Raw genomic sequence first — 15,098 nt, forward strand, 5'->3', positions numbered from 1 at the left:
ACACCAAATGTGGAAGACTGAGCTTATGAGGCAAATTCCACACATTTGTAGCAAACGCGTCACATATTCCACGTCGTTCGCAACCCTAGATGATAATCTACCTCTGTTCTCAACTTTGAATTGACTTGATACAATGTATTGGCGCAAATACTTCATTCTGTGTTTAGTGTCATAAGGCTTTTATTGCTACCTGTTGGTTTGGCATGCTCATAACAAACAACATGGTGCATTTTTTGTTTTCATGTGGACGAAGATTTTTTTTAAATAAGATGGTGGTTAAAACTGTTTGTAAAAATACCCAGGTATGTAAGGACATAGCCTGAGAGATTGTTTTTTGTCAGGAAATATTTTAAGGGAACTGTTTGAAAAGGTGCGTCCTGGAAGAAAGAACTTTCAACTTTTTATTCTGTGTTTTTGTTTTATATATATATATATATATATATATATATATATATATATATATATATATATATATATACACACATATAATCATATACAGTTGAAGACAAAATTATCAGCCCCCTATAAAATATTTCATTATTTTTCAAATAACTCCCAAGTGCTGTTTAATTGACTAAAGATTTTTTCAACACATAATTTTTAAACATAACAGTTTATTCAGAAAGCTTCGAGTGTTTGTAATACAAACAGAAACACAATTATAATCAAATATAAAAAAACTTGCAGGTCAAAATTATTAGCCCTCTGATGTTAATAGTCAATAGGGTAACCCTTTTGCTTGATAACAGCCATCAGTCGTTTATTGTAGCTCTCAACAAGTTTCAAGCATGTCTCCTGAGGAGTGTTAGCCCATTCTTCCTTAGCAAATCTCTCAAGCTCTTCCAGATTTGTTGGTCTTCTGGCATGAACTCTAGACTTAAGTGTCCCCCACAGATTTTCTATTGGGTTCAATTCTGGGCTTTGTTCAGGCCAGTCAAGGACTTTCACTTTGTTCTGTTGGAGGTAGTTCTTTACAAGAAGTCATGTATGCTTTGAGTCATTATCATGCTGGAATACAAAACGTCGACCCAAACCAAGTTTTGTTGCAGACTGTTTGAGGTTATTTTTCAAAATCTTCTGGTAGTCTTCCTTTTTCATGTTTCCTTCAACCCTGATAAGATTCCCTGTTCCAGATGCACTGAAACATCCCCATAGCATTATACTCCCACCGCCATGTTTCACTGTGGGAACAGTGTTCTTTGGATTAAATGCCTCTCCCTTCTTCCTCTCTATGGCCAAAGAGCTTTAGTTTTGTCTCATCTGACTAAACGATACGTTTCCAGTATTCATTATTTTTCTCTAGATTGTCCCTGGCAAACTTCAGTCTAGCTTGGAGGTGTCTCTTTTTTAAAAGTGGAGTCTTTCTTGGTCGACAACCTTTCAGTCCACTCCTGTGCAGGGCTCTAGTGACCGTCTTTGCTGAGACATTAATTCCAGACTTGGCTAAGTCATTCACTAGTGTCTTGGCAGTTGTTCTTGGGTCTTTAGAAACCTCTCTTACTAATTTTCTTTCCAAAGTTTTGGAAATCTTTCGCTTTCTACCTCTGCCAGTCATGTTCTCCACGGTGTGGATCTCATTAAACTTCTTGATAATACTTCTCACGGCACTTCTTGACACTTGAAAGCACTTTGATAAACATGTATATCCTTCTCTTCTTTGTGAGCCTCAACAATTCTTTTTCTCAAGTCTAAAATTATATCTTTTGTCTTTGTCATGATGACAGAATGCATTATCGAACTATTTGTTTTTCAAGACAGCAGTTTTAAGCCTCAAATGCAATTTAAAGGCTTAATTAGGTTAATTACCTTAACTAGGCAAGTTAGGGTAATTAGGCAAGTCATTGGACAACAGTAGTTTTTTTTCCTGGAGCCAATCAAACAAATAATTACTTAAGAGGGCTAATAATATTGACCTTAGCAGTTTTTACTTTAAAAAAAAATAAAAATTATTTCACCCAAAATAAAAGAAAACCTTTTCCAGAAGAAAAATACAAAAGGAAATGCCGTGAAAACTATTTTCTTGCTCTGTTCAACAGCACTTGTGAAATATTTGTAAAAGAATACAAATTTCATAGGAGGGCTAATAATTTTGACTTCAACTGTATATTCAAATTAGATTCAATATATTCAATAAAATATTCAATATTCAATAAAATATTCAATAAAATTCAAATTAGAGAACACACACACACACACACACACACATACAATCATATATACATACACACACACACACACGCACACACACACACACATATATATCATAAATAAATAAATATATATACACACACACACACACACACACACACACACATATATATCATATATACACACACATATATATATATATATATATATATATATATATATATATATATATATATATATATATACATACATACATACATACATACACAGAGTTGAAGTCCGAATTATTAGCCCCCCTGAATTATTAGACTGCTTCTTTATTTTTTGTGTGTGTGTACAGGGCTCTTTCGGTGCACTGCAGAAGATCTGTGAGGACTCGTCTGAACTGCTGGACAGTGACGCTCTGAATCGACCGCTCAACATCATGATCCCTAAATTCCTGCAGTTCTTCAAACACTGCAGCCCCAAGATCAGGTAAAGATGCACACACACCTCAGTGAAAACAATGGCCTGTTTTTGAGTCGCATCAAATTGATTCTCTTTCAATTTGATTCAATAGTTGCTTTATTGGCATGACAAATGTTACAAATGTATTGCCAAAGCAGTTATAAAGTTTACAAAAAATAACATGCATATGTAATAAAAACACACAGTAAACAGTAGTAGTAGAAAACACACACACACACACATATATATATATATATATATGTATGTATGTATATATATATATATATATATATATATATATATATATATATATATATATATATATATATATATATATATATATATATATAAAAAATATATAAATAATATAAAACATTATTCAATATATCATATTATTATTCAATATATCACAATATTATTCAATATATTATATAATTCATATAATATTACTAATTTATAACAATCTCTCTCTCTCTCTCTCTCTCTCTCTCTCTCTCTCTCTCTCTCTCTCTCTCTCTCCCTCTCTCCCTCTCTCTCCAGGTCTCATGCCATAGCTTGTGTAAATCAGTTCATTATTGGCAGAGCTCAGGCGCTCATGGACAACATCGACACATTCATAGAGGTCAGTGAACATTCAGCTAACAGTGGTCATTGTTTCCAAGAACCAGTATTATTTGATAAAGTAAATTTAATTTCTGTAGTGCAATCTGTGAACTGCACAGCACAGACAGTATTTTTGTCGTGTTTGTCTAAAAGTGTCACCAGGAATTTTGGTTTAGATTTTTGTTAGCATATATTAACGTTAAAAATCGTATCTAATTTGTCTTTATTTGTTTGTTGTTTTGTAGTTATATTTTTATTAACAAAATGATTTTGGCTTGAAAATAGATGTTGTTGCTGACATTACAACTATCACAATAGTTTTAAGAACTCATTTCTAATAACTGATTTATTTTATCTTTGCCATGGTGACAGTAAATATTATTTGACTAGATATTTTTCAAGACACTTCTATACAGCTTAGTGACATTTAAAGACTAAACTAGGTTAATTAAGTTAACTAGGCAGGCAGGTTTCTGTAGATTATAGAAAAAAAAGTTTGCTTAAAGGGACTAATAATTTTGTTCTTAAAATTTATTTAAAAAAAATTAAAAACTGCTTTTATTCTAGCCGAAATAAAGCAAATAAGACTTTCTCCAAAAGAAAAAATATTATCAGACATACTGTTAAAATTTCCTTGCTCTGTTCAACATCTTTTTAAATTTTTCCCAAAAGAAAAAAATAAAAAAAATCAAAGGGTGGCAAATAGTTTTGACCTCAACTGTATATAAAACCTATTGTCAAAGAAATTGTCTTGTTTTCATTGTTAATCCAGACTGCACTAAAATTAAGAAAAACTAAGCAGACATATTTAGTAAAAGAATAAAGGCAAAAACGTCAGAATTGACAGAACTTTGGAGAAATTTCTGAAATCTGTGTGGTGTTTTCAGTCTCTCTTTGCATTGGCGACTGATGAAGATTGCGAGGTGAGGAAGAACGTCTGCAGAGCTCTGGTTATGCTGCTGGAGGTCCGGATCGACCGTCTGATACCACACATGCACAGCATCATACAGGTGAAACGCGCAAAACCACTGCCACCACACACAGTTGATACTTTTCAGTAGTGACCTGGTGGGCAAAAAACTATTGGCCGTAATGGCAGCTATCAATAGGAATGCAGCACAAACCTATCATACTTCAGAACATAACCAAGATATGGTCACAAACTACATTATTTTGATACTCGCGATCCATATTCTGCACGCACAGCTGGTCATTTAATATCATGTCCCTGTCAGAGCTAGGATTTGACAATGTTTACATCTATCTTGTGGATGTTCCCCAGCGATTAAGTCATTGGTGACTGCGGAAAGAATCTGCTTTTATATCAGGTGTTGGTTTGTGTTGCTTGGATTAATATTTTCTGGTAGGGAAAATCTTTTTTTCTTCTATTTATACTTTCACTTTCCATTTCAATTTATGCTTTAATTTGCGTTTAACCTGACAATTACATGAGAAGCTGTATGAAAAGCATAATGTTACGAAAGTCAGTTATTGGTGCCATGATGCTACCATTCAGCACAAAGCCATACATTTCTGTGAAAACAATCAATAGCTGTTGGTATGTATTGATATTGATGGCTATTTCCATCCACTGATTTTAATGCACATTTGGAGTATTGCGTAAAAAATTATTTATTGGAAACACCAAGATGAAAACACATTAAAAAATGTGTGCGGTCAACTGAGTGGGACAAACTTTATCTTAACGCATTTACTGACTTAATTTTAGCATGTGCATCAGCTTGTGCTTTAACAGATCATGTGATCAAATAGTTTATCTAAATGGCATTAATGGACAAACCAGCAATTCGGGCACATTGATAAACATCTGAGATGTCGTTTTGCTCATTTCTAAAATCCCTCAGCCAAAGTCTGTCATCACAGTGGTTCAGTACTATTACCTCCAGCACTGTCCCAAAGAGCATCTCGCACCTCCGAAAAGCACAGCATGTTCAATATATTTGATCTTCTGAAGTGCAACTCATTTATTATATCAGAAAAAGTCCCACAGCTGCTTCTCCTGCTGCACAAAACTACATTTTTCTGTCTGATATTTGGCTCCAGTTTATCAGAAAATGACTATTTTGCTCCCTTGACTTATTTTATGGAAACCCTGCATTATTCACACACATTTAATGCCATGTTCCAGTTTTGCGCTTAAAGGCCCGTGCACACCGAGACATTTTTTGCTCGTGTTTTCCGTCAACGTTTAACGGCTCATGACTAAATAAAGGGCGTCAATGTGATTGTGCACACCAACGCACAAAATGCCAGGCGCAAAAGCGTCTTTTTTTAAAAAGCGCCTCATGCTCGTTCTTTTGTTTTGACGTGCCGCGTCAAAACCTTCTCCACCAATCAGATCGGCACTTTTGTTCACGTGCACGGAGCTGCTGAAGTTACAGTAAACAGCACTTGGAGGCGCTCAAGCGCAACACTGTCAATGCGTGTGCACAATGAAGAAGATGCCCGGAGGCGATATGAACGTGGAGCTGCTTACTACTCTTGTGAACACTAATCATTTCTTCATCGCTGGAGCTGCCACTTGAACAATCCATGCTTGTTCGAGTCACCAGTAAGTTTAACAACAAGCGTGTGAACTTCCTCTCCTCCTCTTCTTCTGTTATAAGCGGGTGTCAGAAGCTTAATGTTGTGCAGCGCCATCTAACGTCAAAAGAGTGATTTTGCATACTCTTCAGCTTGACGCCAGTGAAAAGCGCTTGGGGTCTGAATACTGAAAATGTCTCGTAAAACGCTGACGATGAACGCAAACGAAAAGCGTCCCGGTGTGTAGGAGCCGTAAATCAGATTTGCATATTAAGATGTAAATCTCCCTGGAGGACTTGAAATGACATCTGCGTCTCTTTCTGCAGTACATGCTGCAGCGCACACAGGACGCGGATGAGAACGTGGCGCTGGAGGCCTGTGAGTTCTGGCTGACTCTAGCAGAGCAACCCATCTGTAAAGAGGCTCTGTCAGGACATCTAGTTCAGTGAGTATCATCATCATCATCAGAGTAGAAAATAAACACACACATGACACATCAAGCCTCTGGTAAGGCTGCATGATATTGGAAAAATGTAGCATTGCCATATTTTGTTATTCTGTGCTATAAATTGCAATATAAACACCAGATGACTTCTATTTGTAAATAATTGCCCATTTTTGTTTGACTGTGATGGTTTTGTAGGGCAGTGTTTCTGTTGGAATATCATGCCAATTCCATGCATGTTCAATAAGAAAAGGTCTGGAGAGTGTTTTCTTCAATGCCAAAAATATTAGTAATTTATTAGATACAAATTAATAGTTTGATGACAGAGCTCTGGGTTACGTTACCCCAATGCAATACAAGAATTATAATCAGGAGGTTTGCAACTAACACATTTCCTGACTCCAGCATATATACACAACTGATCTTAACAGGTGGAGTTTTGGTGTAATGTCACTTATCAGTCATTCTGCAGTCCATTGGCTCTTTGTAACCCCTAGACATACTTCCTCTTTCTGCAACTCTTCTCTCCATACCAGAACTGAACAATTACGTGCATCTTTAATATATTTCACAACTTCTACAAAGATCATGATAACTTGTGAAATGTCCAGACAGCGTTCTGGAACAAACCTAAATTTATTCTTATTCTGCTTTTTCCACTAGTCAGCAGTTCTTCTAAAAAGTATGCAGCACAGTAAAAAAGAGGAAGTTTGTCTGGTCAATATGTAATGTAATGCAAAAGAGTAGGATTGATTTATCTGTTGTTAGTCTAAACATTTTTCTAATAAAAAAAAAAAACACTAAAGTTCCTTTTTTCCCCACATTTCCCAACCCTGTTCCTAGAGGCACGCCAACAGTCTCTCCTATCTGACCCATTAACTTCAGGTTTTGGAGTCTGTTCTGATGGGTTAATTTAGGTGTGTTTGATTAGGAAGAGGTTGAAAATATGTACTGTTGATGTGTCTTCATGAACAGGGTTGGGAAATTGCTCTAAGAGACTTTTGTATATTCTAATATTCTAAATATTCTAAACAATCTACCAGTATATGTGAATATAATCAAAAAATAAAAATCAAACAAACAAACAGTTTTTTAATGTTTTCCTGAGGAGTTTAACAGTGTTCAGGTACAGTAATTGAGTAATCACATGAAAAATAATACTACATATTCTTCACTTGGTAAATAATTCAATAAAATGGATCATCATTACAGTTATGCCTGAATGTTTTTAAAGTCCTCATGCAGTCACAGGCCTAACATGATAAATTATAACGGCGACTTAGCATTGCATATCCTACGATGTGACTACTGCGAATGATCACATTGCTATATTGATGGTGAACCCCATATAATATGCATCAGTATGTTTAGTTTTATAGACTGGTCTGATCTTGTGCTCTCGTGTTTCTCCACAGACTCATCCCCATCCTTGTGAACGGGATGAAATATTCCGAGATTGACATCATTTTACTGAAGGTGAGTCACTATATATGACACATGACTCAGAGATGGGTTATTTTTTTCAATTCAGAGCATGTTTGTTGCAGTCATTAAAATGGATTCTGATTCGCAAACACTCCATTCAGATTATCTGTGTATCTTTTGAATTGGTATATTCATAAATAATTGTGGTATTTTATTTTAGTACTGTTTATATACTGTTGTAGCTGTGGACATTGTGTTATGTTTTTTTAATGTTCAGATTTTTTGTTTTTGTCATAAGTTTTTATAAATGTTTTGCAAGTTATCTTAATTTTTTTCTGAAAATTATTTGTGTTGTATTAGATTAATATTAATTAGCATTTCATAAAATTTAATTGTGCTTAGCAGTGCTAATTTAGTGTTTTGTATATACAGTTATTGTGCTAAAATCTTTGTTTTCAGTACATATTTTAAGTTTTTGTTAGTTTTAATATAAATTTCATACTTTTTTTTTTACAAATTAAGTTTCTCAATTACTTTGCAGTAGTTATGTTAAATGGTTATAATAAAAAATATAAATGTGTATATTTGAATATTTTTTATTTTATTCTGCATGACAAAATTATTAATGGTCATATTTTGAAGACATCTTAATTTTTTTTGGACAAATCATTGCTAAATATATGTTATTGTGAACGTAACCATGCAAGACCACCCCTACATTGTTCTTTACCCTGCTGTTTTTGTTCAGTTTTTTAATTTTTAATCTTTTTTTTCCTCCTTTATGCTATTGTATGTTACAGAATTATATTTCGAAATGTTCAGGTAGTCAAATGAACAAACTTCTGTCTTGTGTTGTTATGTAATACAAACATAACTCTGTATTATAACCTGTTGACTCTCTTGACAATAAATGTAAATTAAAAAAAGAAAGACACCTTCATTAATACATTTTTACATAATTTTCAATATATAAGGTTTAATATCTGACCTTATCTCGGTTATCTCGGTTTCCAAAGTATGAATTTTTGAATCCCATCTCTACCAATGTACCAAGATCCCTGATTAGTGAGTGAGTACTATATAGGGAGTGTATTCAACCTTCAAACTCTCTCTCTCTTTCTCTGTGTGTGTGTGTGTTTCAGGGTGATGTGGAGGAGGACGACACCATTCCTGACAGCGAACAGGACATTAAGCCACGTTTCCACAAGTCCCGCACCGTCACACTGCAGCACGAGGGAGGAGAGGGAGAAGAAGGAGAGGACATCGATGAAGACGAGGATGATGATGACGACACACTCTCTGACTGGAACCTGCGTGAGTAAACGCACCTATCTGAGCACTCCACATATGAACATCTGGCAGGAGTTCACATTTTCCCCACTGTTTGCACTGTCACATGGGGTTGGCTCATTTGTATTTATTGAATAATGGACTTTTCACAACACTGTTATGACCCGTTTAATAATCATCAGCATCTTAAATCCTTGAACATTAGTAATATTTAGATTATTATATATATCATTTTAAACATATGAACATTTATATGCATTTATCTATTATATCATCTTTGCATCAATTACCAAAAAACAACAACAACAACGTATTACCAGTTGTGCGAGGTGTTTGAAATGCAGTGGGGGCAGGACGGTAATTTTAACATTGTTCCCGTCTCAAGTTCTCAAAACTTAACTACTTATTTAGAAAAGCTTTTAATATTCTGTAGTCAATCCCCCCACACCGCTTATCTAATTGTTTGAATGTTTTATTTTGACATTCTCTCTTTGATTATGTTCTTACTTTTGGTGTGTAGCCTTTTGATTGTAGTAAGGTGCTATATAAAATGTTGATTGATTGAAATGCTGTGTGTATAAGTGTCTTGGCTTGTGTGTTTGTGTAGGGAAGTGTTCTGCGGCGGCGCTGGACGTGTTGGCGAACGTGTTTCGGGATGAGCTGTTGCCGCACCTGTTACCACTGCTGAAGGGTTTGCTGTTCCACCCAGACTGGGTCATCAAAGAATCTGGGATTCTGGTGCTGGGAGCCATCGCTGAAGGTGTGTGTGTGTCACTCAACTCACAACACATTAGTCCTCGGTCCACTGAATGTTGAGCCCACTATTCAATCTATTTATTTTCGTGTGTGTGGGTGTGTGTGTGTGTGTGTGGGTGGGGGGGTGTGGGTGTGTGTGTGTGGGTGTATATATATAATATATATATATATATATATATATATATATATATATACACACACACGTGTATATATGTGTGTATATGTGTGTGTATGTATGCATGCATATGTGTGTATGTATATAAATTTTGTATTTGTTTTGAATATTCAGTTGATTAGTTTGCAAATGCTACTATTATATTGATTGGTAAAGTATTGTATGAGAGAGCTACTGTAGCTTTGTTTAACGAATAATAATAGGATTTGCATTGCAAACCTTAAGATGTTTTTTTTTTTAATTGTTGAGTTTTAGCTTGTAACGGCGATCACACACACACAAAAATGTACACCTATAAAAGTAACTCAATAGTATTATGTCTTGACAAAAAAAATAAATAAAAAATTCTACTCGGGTAAGGTTTGAACTTGGGTGGGCGGCGTCGTAACGCAGTGCGCTGACCACTGGACCACAATGGTGCTGTTTCACTGTTGCGTTTGGTAATATCTCCCTCTAACTCCGTCAACCTCGGACATAAAAAAAAAGAATATAGATTAACAAGTGCCCAGACAAACTTATAACTTTCCAAAAATAAATCTCAGTTATAAAATTAAACACCCAGGATAGCGAAAACAAAACTTATACAAAACCATCCGTTACAATCATAAGAGTAAAATAGAACCATACAAAAAAGAGAACATCTATACTCTAAAAATCATTTCATACAAAAATCCTGTGCAAAAATTGATTTTGATCAGGAGTCAACAGATTCTGTCTGGTGGTGTTTATAGCTAAAGTTTTAATTTTCTTAAAATTCTTCGATTTACAGCTCTTAAATTACAAATGAGAATCAGTTTATTACCCTGTGATTCTGGGTTCAACACACAGTATTATTGTCTGTCATGATCAGATTGTAAGTTTATGTGGGAGGGAAAAATTTGCTTAAATTTTGTCGTGGGCAAGAAACAAACATGTTGCTGTCTGCCAGTCAGTGCTCGTGGCCTTCAGTTAGACACCATATATGAAGAAGAATGATGGGTTTCTACACCCTAAAAGCCATTTTCACCTACAAATAAGCATGTCATTTTATGTCAGATAGATTAAAACTGTCCATTGTTGGGTCTGACCATTTAAAAATATAAAGATTTCACTAAAGTAATTTGATTGTTGCTTGTTTTTTCATTTGATATATATATATGTGTGTGTGTGTGTGTATATGTATATATATGTATAATTTTATTGAACTTTTTAGTGCAAAACATATCACAAATTTGCAGGGTTTCTGTGGGGTCTTAAAGTCTTAAAATATCTTAAATCAAAATCTAAATTTTAGGCCCTAAAAAGTCTTAAATTTACTGAAATATTGTGTTGTAGGTTTTAAGTCTTCTTTTAAAACAGGTCTTAATTTTCCTTTGTTCATGCATTGATACCCAATCTAGCCAAAACCCATTTAATCACCAACAATCCATCTCAAAACTTTAAAGTTTTTTTTTGTTTAAAAAGGTTGTATTTAGCTCTATCATATTGGTTTAATTGTTTTCTTTACAATAACATTTGTTTAAAAAGTGCTTCATGTGTTTACTGCTGAGGACATCGACCTGGACAGATTGTTGTGCATAAATTTAGTTTATTATAGTTTTTAAAACTTTTAAAACGTTTGTTCATTATTATTATTTTTTTTATTATTATTATTATTAATGTATTATTGTATTGCTAAATGTTTTAAACATCTTACATCTTAAACATCTGGGCCATTTGAAGAATCATTCATCTAAAATTTTATTCATAATGGTCTTAAATGTCTTAAAGTTTTGAATTAAACTCTGAAACCGGCAGAAACCCTGATTAAGTGTTAATATAATATCAATCGGCCATAACATTCAAATGCTCACCGATAATAATAATAATAATAATAATAATAATAATAATGTGTGTTTGTATATCAGGCTGTATGCAGGGGATGGTCCCGTACCTGCCCGAGCTCATCCCGCACCTCATCCAGTGTCTGTGTGATAAGAAGGCTCTGGTTCGCTCCATCGCCTGCTGGACGCTCAGCCGCTATGCACACTGGGTAGTAAGCCAGCCACCGGACGCCCACCTCAAACCGCTTATGACTGAACTGCTCAAACGCATCCTGGACGGCAACAAGAGGGTGCAGGAGGCCGCTTGCAGGTCTGAACTTTATCATCTCATTAATAACTCATTTCTGTAGTCTTCGCCATGATGACATTACTGGTAATTTTGCAAGACACTAGTATTCAGTAGGCATGAGGACGGTTCATTTTGGTCTCTTTTTTTATCAAAATTATACTTCGGTAATCTGCAAATATACAGTATGTAGGTAACTTTCCTGAATTTGTTGATTGTAATGCAATAATGTGCGCATTTTGTAAAGCTGAACCAGTAATTATTATGAAAACAGCAATACCATTGAATTGTGTGTTTAGAGAGAATTATTTTGGGATGCTGAATTTCTGTGGTGTTTTTTCAGTGCGTTCGCGACTCTGGAGGAGGAGGCGTGCACAGAGCTGGTCCCGTATCTCAGCTACATTTTAGACACGCTGGTGTTTGCGTTCGGGAAATATCAGCACAAGAACCTGCTCATCCTCTACGATGCCATCGGCACCCTGGCGGACTCTGTGGGACATCATCTCAACCAGCCGGTAACTAACTTGAATTGATGCATGATTAATTAACGTTTCGTTCATTATTTTATAGTCAATGTCAAATAGGGCTGTGCGATTTGGGGAAAATATCTAATTGAATTTTTTTGACAGATAATGCGATTAGCAACAATTCTTAAAAATGACCTGTTTTTGTTTAATGTTTGTGACTTTGAAATATTCCCATATAACATATTGCTGCTTTTCTTTTGATTTTTGTCTATTAAAGGGCTACAAAACCCCCCTGTTTCAGCAGGGTGTTTTCACAACGCAAGTTTAGAAAAAAAGAAAGTGGGCGTGTCTAACTCTGTTAAGTGGGGAGTGTCGGAGGAGGGAAAGAGAGATGGTTGTGCATAAAAATTTGCATAAAAATGGGAGTTTCGATTTTGGCACGCTGATTTTCACAGAGGCAAAACAAACACAGAAAAGGGAGAAAGACAGTGACTGTGTTTACATGGATATCAGTAATCAAAATATTTGACAAATGATTAAATAGTGGACTTTAAGTGCACTTTCTTTAAGGAATTTCACTTATGCCTTTCGTGACAAAAAAGATATTTGATTTCGGCGAAGGGGAGACAAAAAAACTCAGCATTTCTCTGTTACCTAGATGCACACGGCTGCGTCAGAAAGTCGTGTGTGTTATTCCTGTCACAAAATGCGTCGAAAATCCTTCACAATGGTAATAGTATGATTGCAGTGTTTACATGTTTGTACTCAGAGAGCAGCATTTACAGCGGATCTTTCAGTCTATAGTATTGTAGTGATATTAATGTACGGTAAACTTTAGTTACTTAGAAATCATTTGACTAAGGTCTGTCTTTAAACACTAAAAGAGTACTGCTGACGATACAAAATAACTTTGCCATCTGAATAAACAAACAAAGACCACTGATCGCTTACCAAATCTGTAGAGACAGAACAATCAACAACAACTGGAGCCGCGTCTTTATTAAAAGGAGACGAGCAGCAAATCCAAATTTCACCGTTTCCAGATGAGAATAACAGAAAAATTCAAACAAAACCTTCGATGCAGCAAATTAAAAGCATCACTGACGACTTATTTCTCCAAACAATTCTTCTTCTCCCACTTGTTGTTGTTGCATATTAATGAAATTGCACCTCATACACAATAGAGCGCGCTGATTGGTTTAAGCCAAGTCTTTTTCATGAATGAATGCAGCACGCTTAGAGAAGTCACGAAGCACTCCCAGGTACAGACAGCCAGTCTACACGCTGGAATACACACAAGTACCTAATCGGAATGACGCAGCTTCAAAATTTCATTTCAAACCGGAAGAACGAATTTGCTGGAAATAATGCAAAAACAACCAGTTTCCACTTTTTTGTTAAATATGTGTGTCCTAAATAGTGTTTTAGCAGCGTGGGGCACATATAAGACTATCAACAGCTCAAATAATGTGTTTGTGTTTCATGACCCTTTAATGCTTCTGAAGCAGCAGACGCTATTATCCCAGTTATCTGCACGTTCCTGTTTTTTTTTTTTTTTTCTCCGTGGGCGTTCTGCATAGTTTGGTTGTGCAATTCTGATTGGGCAGAATGAAGGTTTGCTCACTCAATTGGCTAGTAAGACTGTCACACACAGACTGCAGTCAAGCATCTGCTCTTGGCGGAGGAAATCATTTTAGAAATATTTCACATTGCAGCCTCTTGCGATTTAGCTAATTGCAGCATTTCAGATTGTGATTAATTGGGCAGCCCTAATGTGAAAGAATTACCTTGGCATTTATATATGCGGTGAATAACAAAGTTCCCATGATGCTTAGTGCTACTGAGTGCGTGCCTATAACTCTGGGCGACTGACTCAAGGCTGATTTATACTTCTGTCCAACACACGCGTATGGTTCGGCGCAGCCTCACATAGCACTTGCCGTGGCTGACATACACCTCTCAATAAATGTATCTACATGTTGCAACAATGCATAGTGCAAGCTCTGTGATTGGTCGGCTTGGTTATGGCGACAAGTGTGGGCGGTGCTGAAAGCCGCGAGTCCGATGAAGCGAGTGTTTACAAGTGCCGTAAAGGAGCTCCAGATGGAAACTTTGTTTTGTTTACCTTGTGATTAAAGTTGTTACACGTCCGCTGGTTCCCGTCTCTAAATAAGCAAGTTTTAGCTACTTATACATGAAGGTAGTGTTCAGAAAAAACAAAACACCCGTGATGAAACTCAACACCGAGGAACTTAACCTACTGCTCAACATCATGTACAGTTTAGTCATGTACATTTGCTGATTTCACTCATACTCATTTGTAATGCTTTGCTCTGCCTTTATTGGACTATTTTAAGTTCTATAATGAGATATGAAAGTGGACGACCGATGGAGCAACACAGTTTTTTGATCGGGGTTTGTTATGCTGCATGAGAATTCAGTAAACATCTGTAATTGGAACGAAACCCGAGTCAGTTCATTGCTGATTTCCTGAAGATTCTGATAGTACAGCGTGCGAAAAAATCAATGGTGTAATCTTGTGTGTTTTTGTGTGTGTGTGTGTGTATGTGTGTGTGTATGAATAGGAATACATCCAGAAACTGATGCCGCCTCTGATCCAGAAGTGGAATGAACTGAAGGATGAGGATAAAGACCTGTTTCCCCTACTGGAGGTAGACTTTCAGGGGTTTCATTTTAAATACAGGATTGA

The 15,098-nt window shown here is 35.8% G+C and overlaps 1 protein-coding gene across 1 annotated transcript in view; it reads left to right on the top strand.

The window, feature by feature from the left end:
* The window catches only part of tnpo2b (transportin 2b), a 31,924-nt gene that overhangs the window by 7,485 nt on the left and 9,341 nt on the right, over positions 1–15,098 (top strand). Inside the window, exons 6-15 of the mRNA XM_087237894.1 lie at positions 2,489–2,622; positions 3,136–3,217; positions 4,086–4,208; positions 6,069–6,187; positions 7,603–7,663; positions 8,755–8,926; positions 9,510–9,662; positions 11,720–11,945; positions 12,265–12,436; positions 14,974–15,060. Of these exons, the coding sequence (XP_087094020.1) occupies positions 2,489–2,622; positions 3,136–3,217; positions 4,086–4,208; positions 6,069–6,187; positions 7,603–7,663; positions 8,755–8,926; positions 9,510–9,662; positions 11,720–11,945; positions 12,265–12,436; positions 14,974–15,060 (1,329 nt within the window). The remainder of the gene's footprint in view (positions 1–2,488; positions 2,623–3,135; positions 3,218–4,085; positions 4,209–6,068; positions 6,188–7,602; positions 7,664–8,754; positions 8,927–9,509; positions 9,663–11,719; positions 11,946–12,264; positions 12,437–14,973; positions 15,061–15,098) is intronic.

The sequence above is a fragment of the Danio rerio genome, chromosome 1, assembly GCF_052040795.2.
Source record: "Danio rerio strain M-AB ecotype USA chromosome 1, GRCz13ab, whole genome shotgun sequence".
Classification (NCBI taxonomy): Eukaryota; Metazoa; Chordata; class Actinopteri; order Cypriniformes; family Danionidae; genus Danio; species Danio rerio.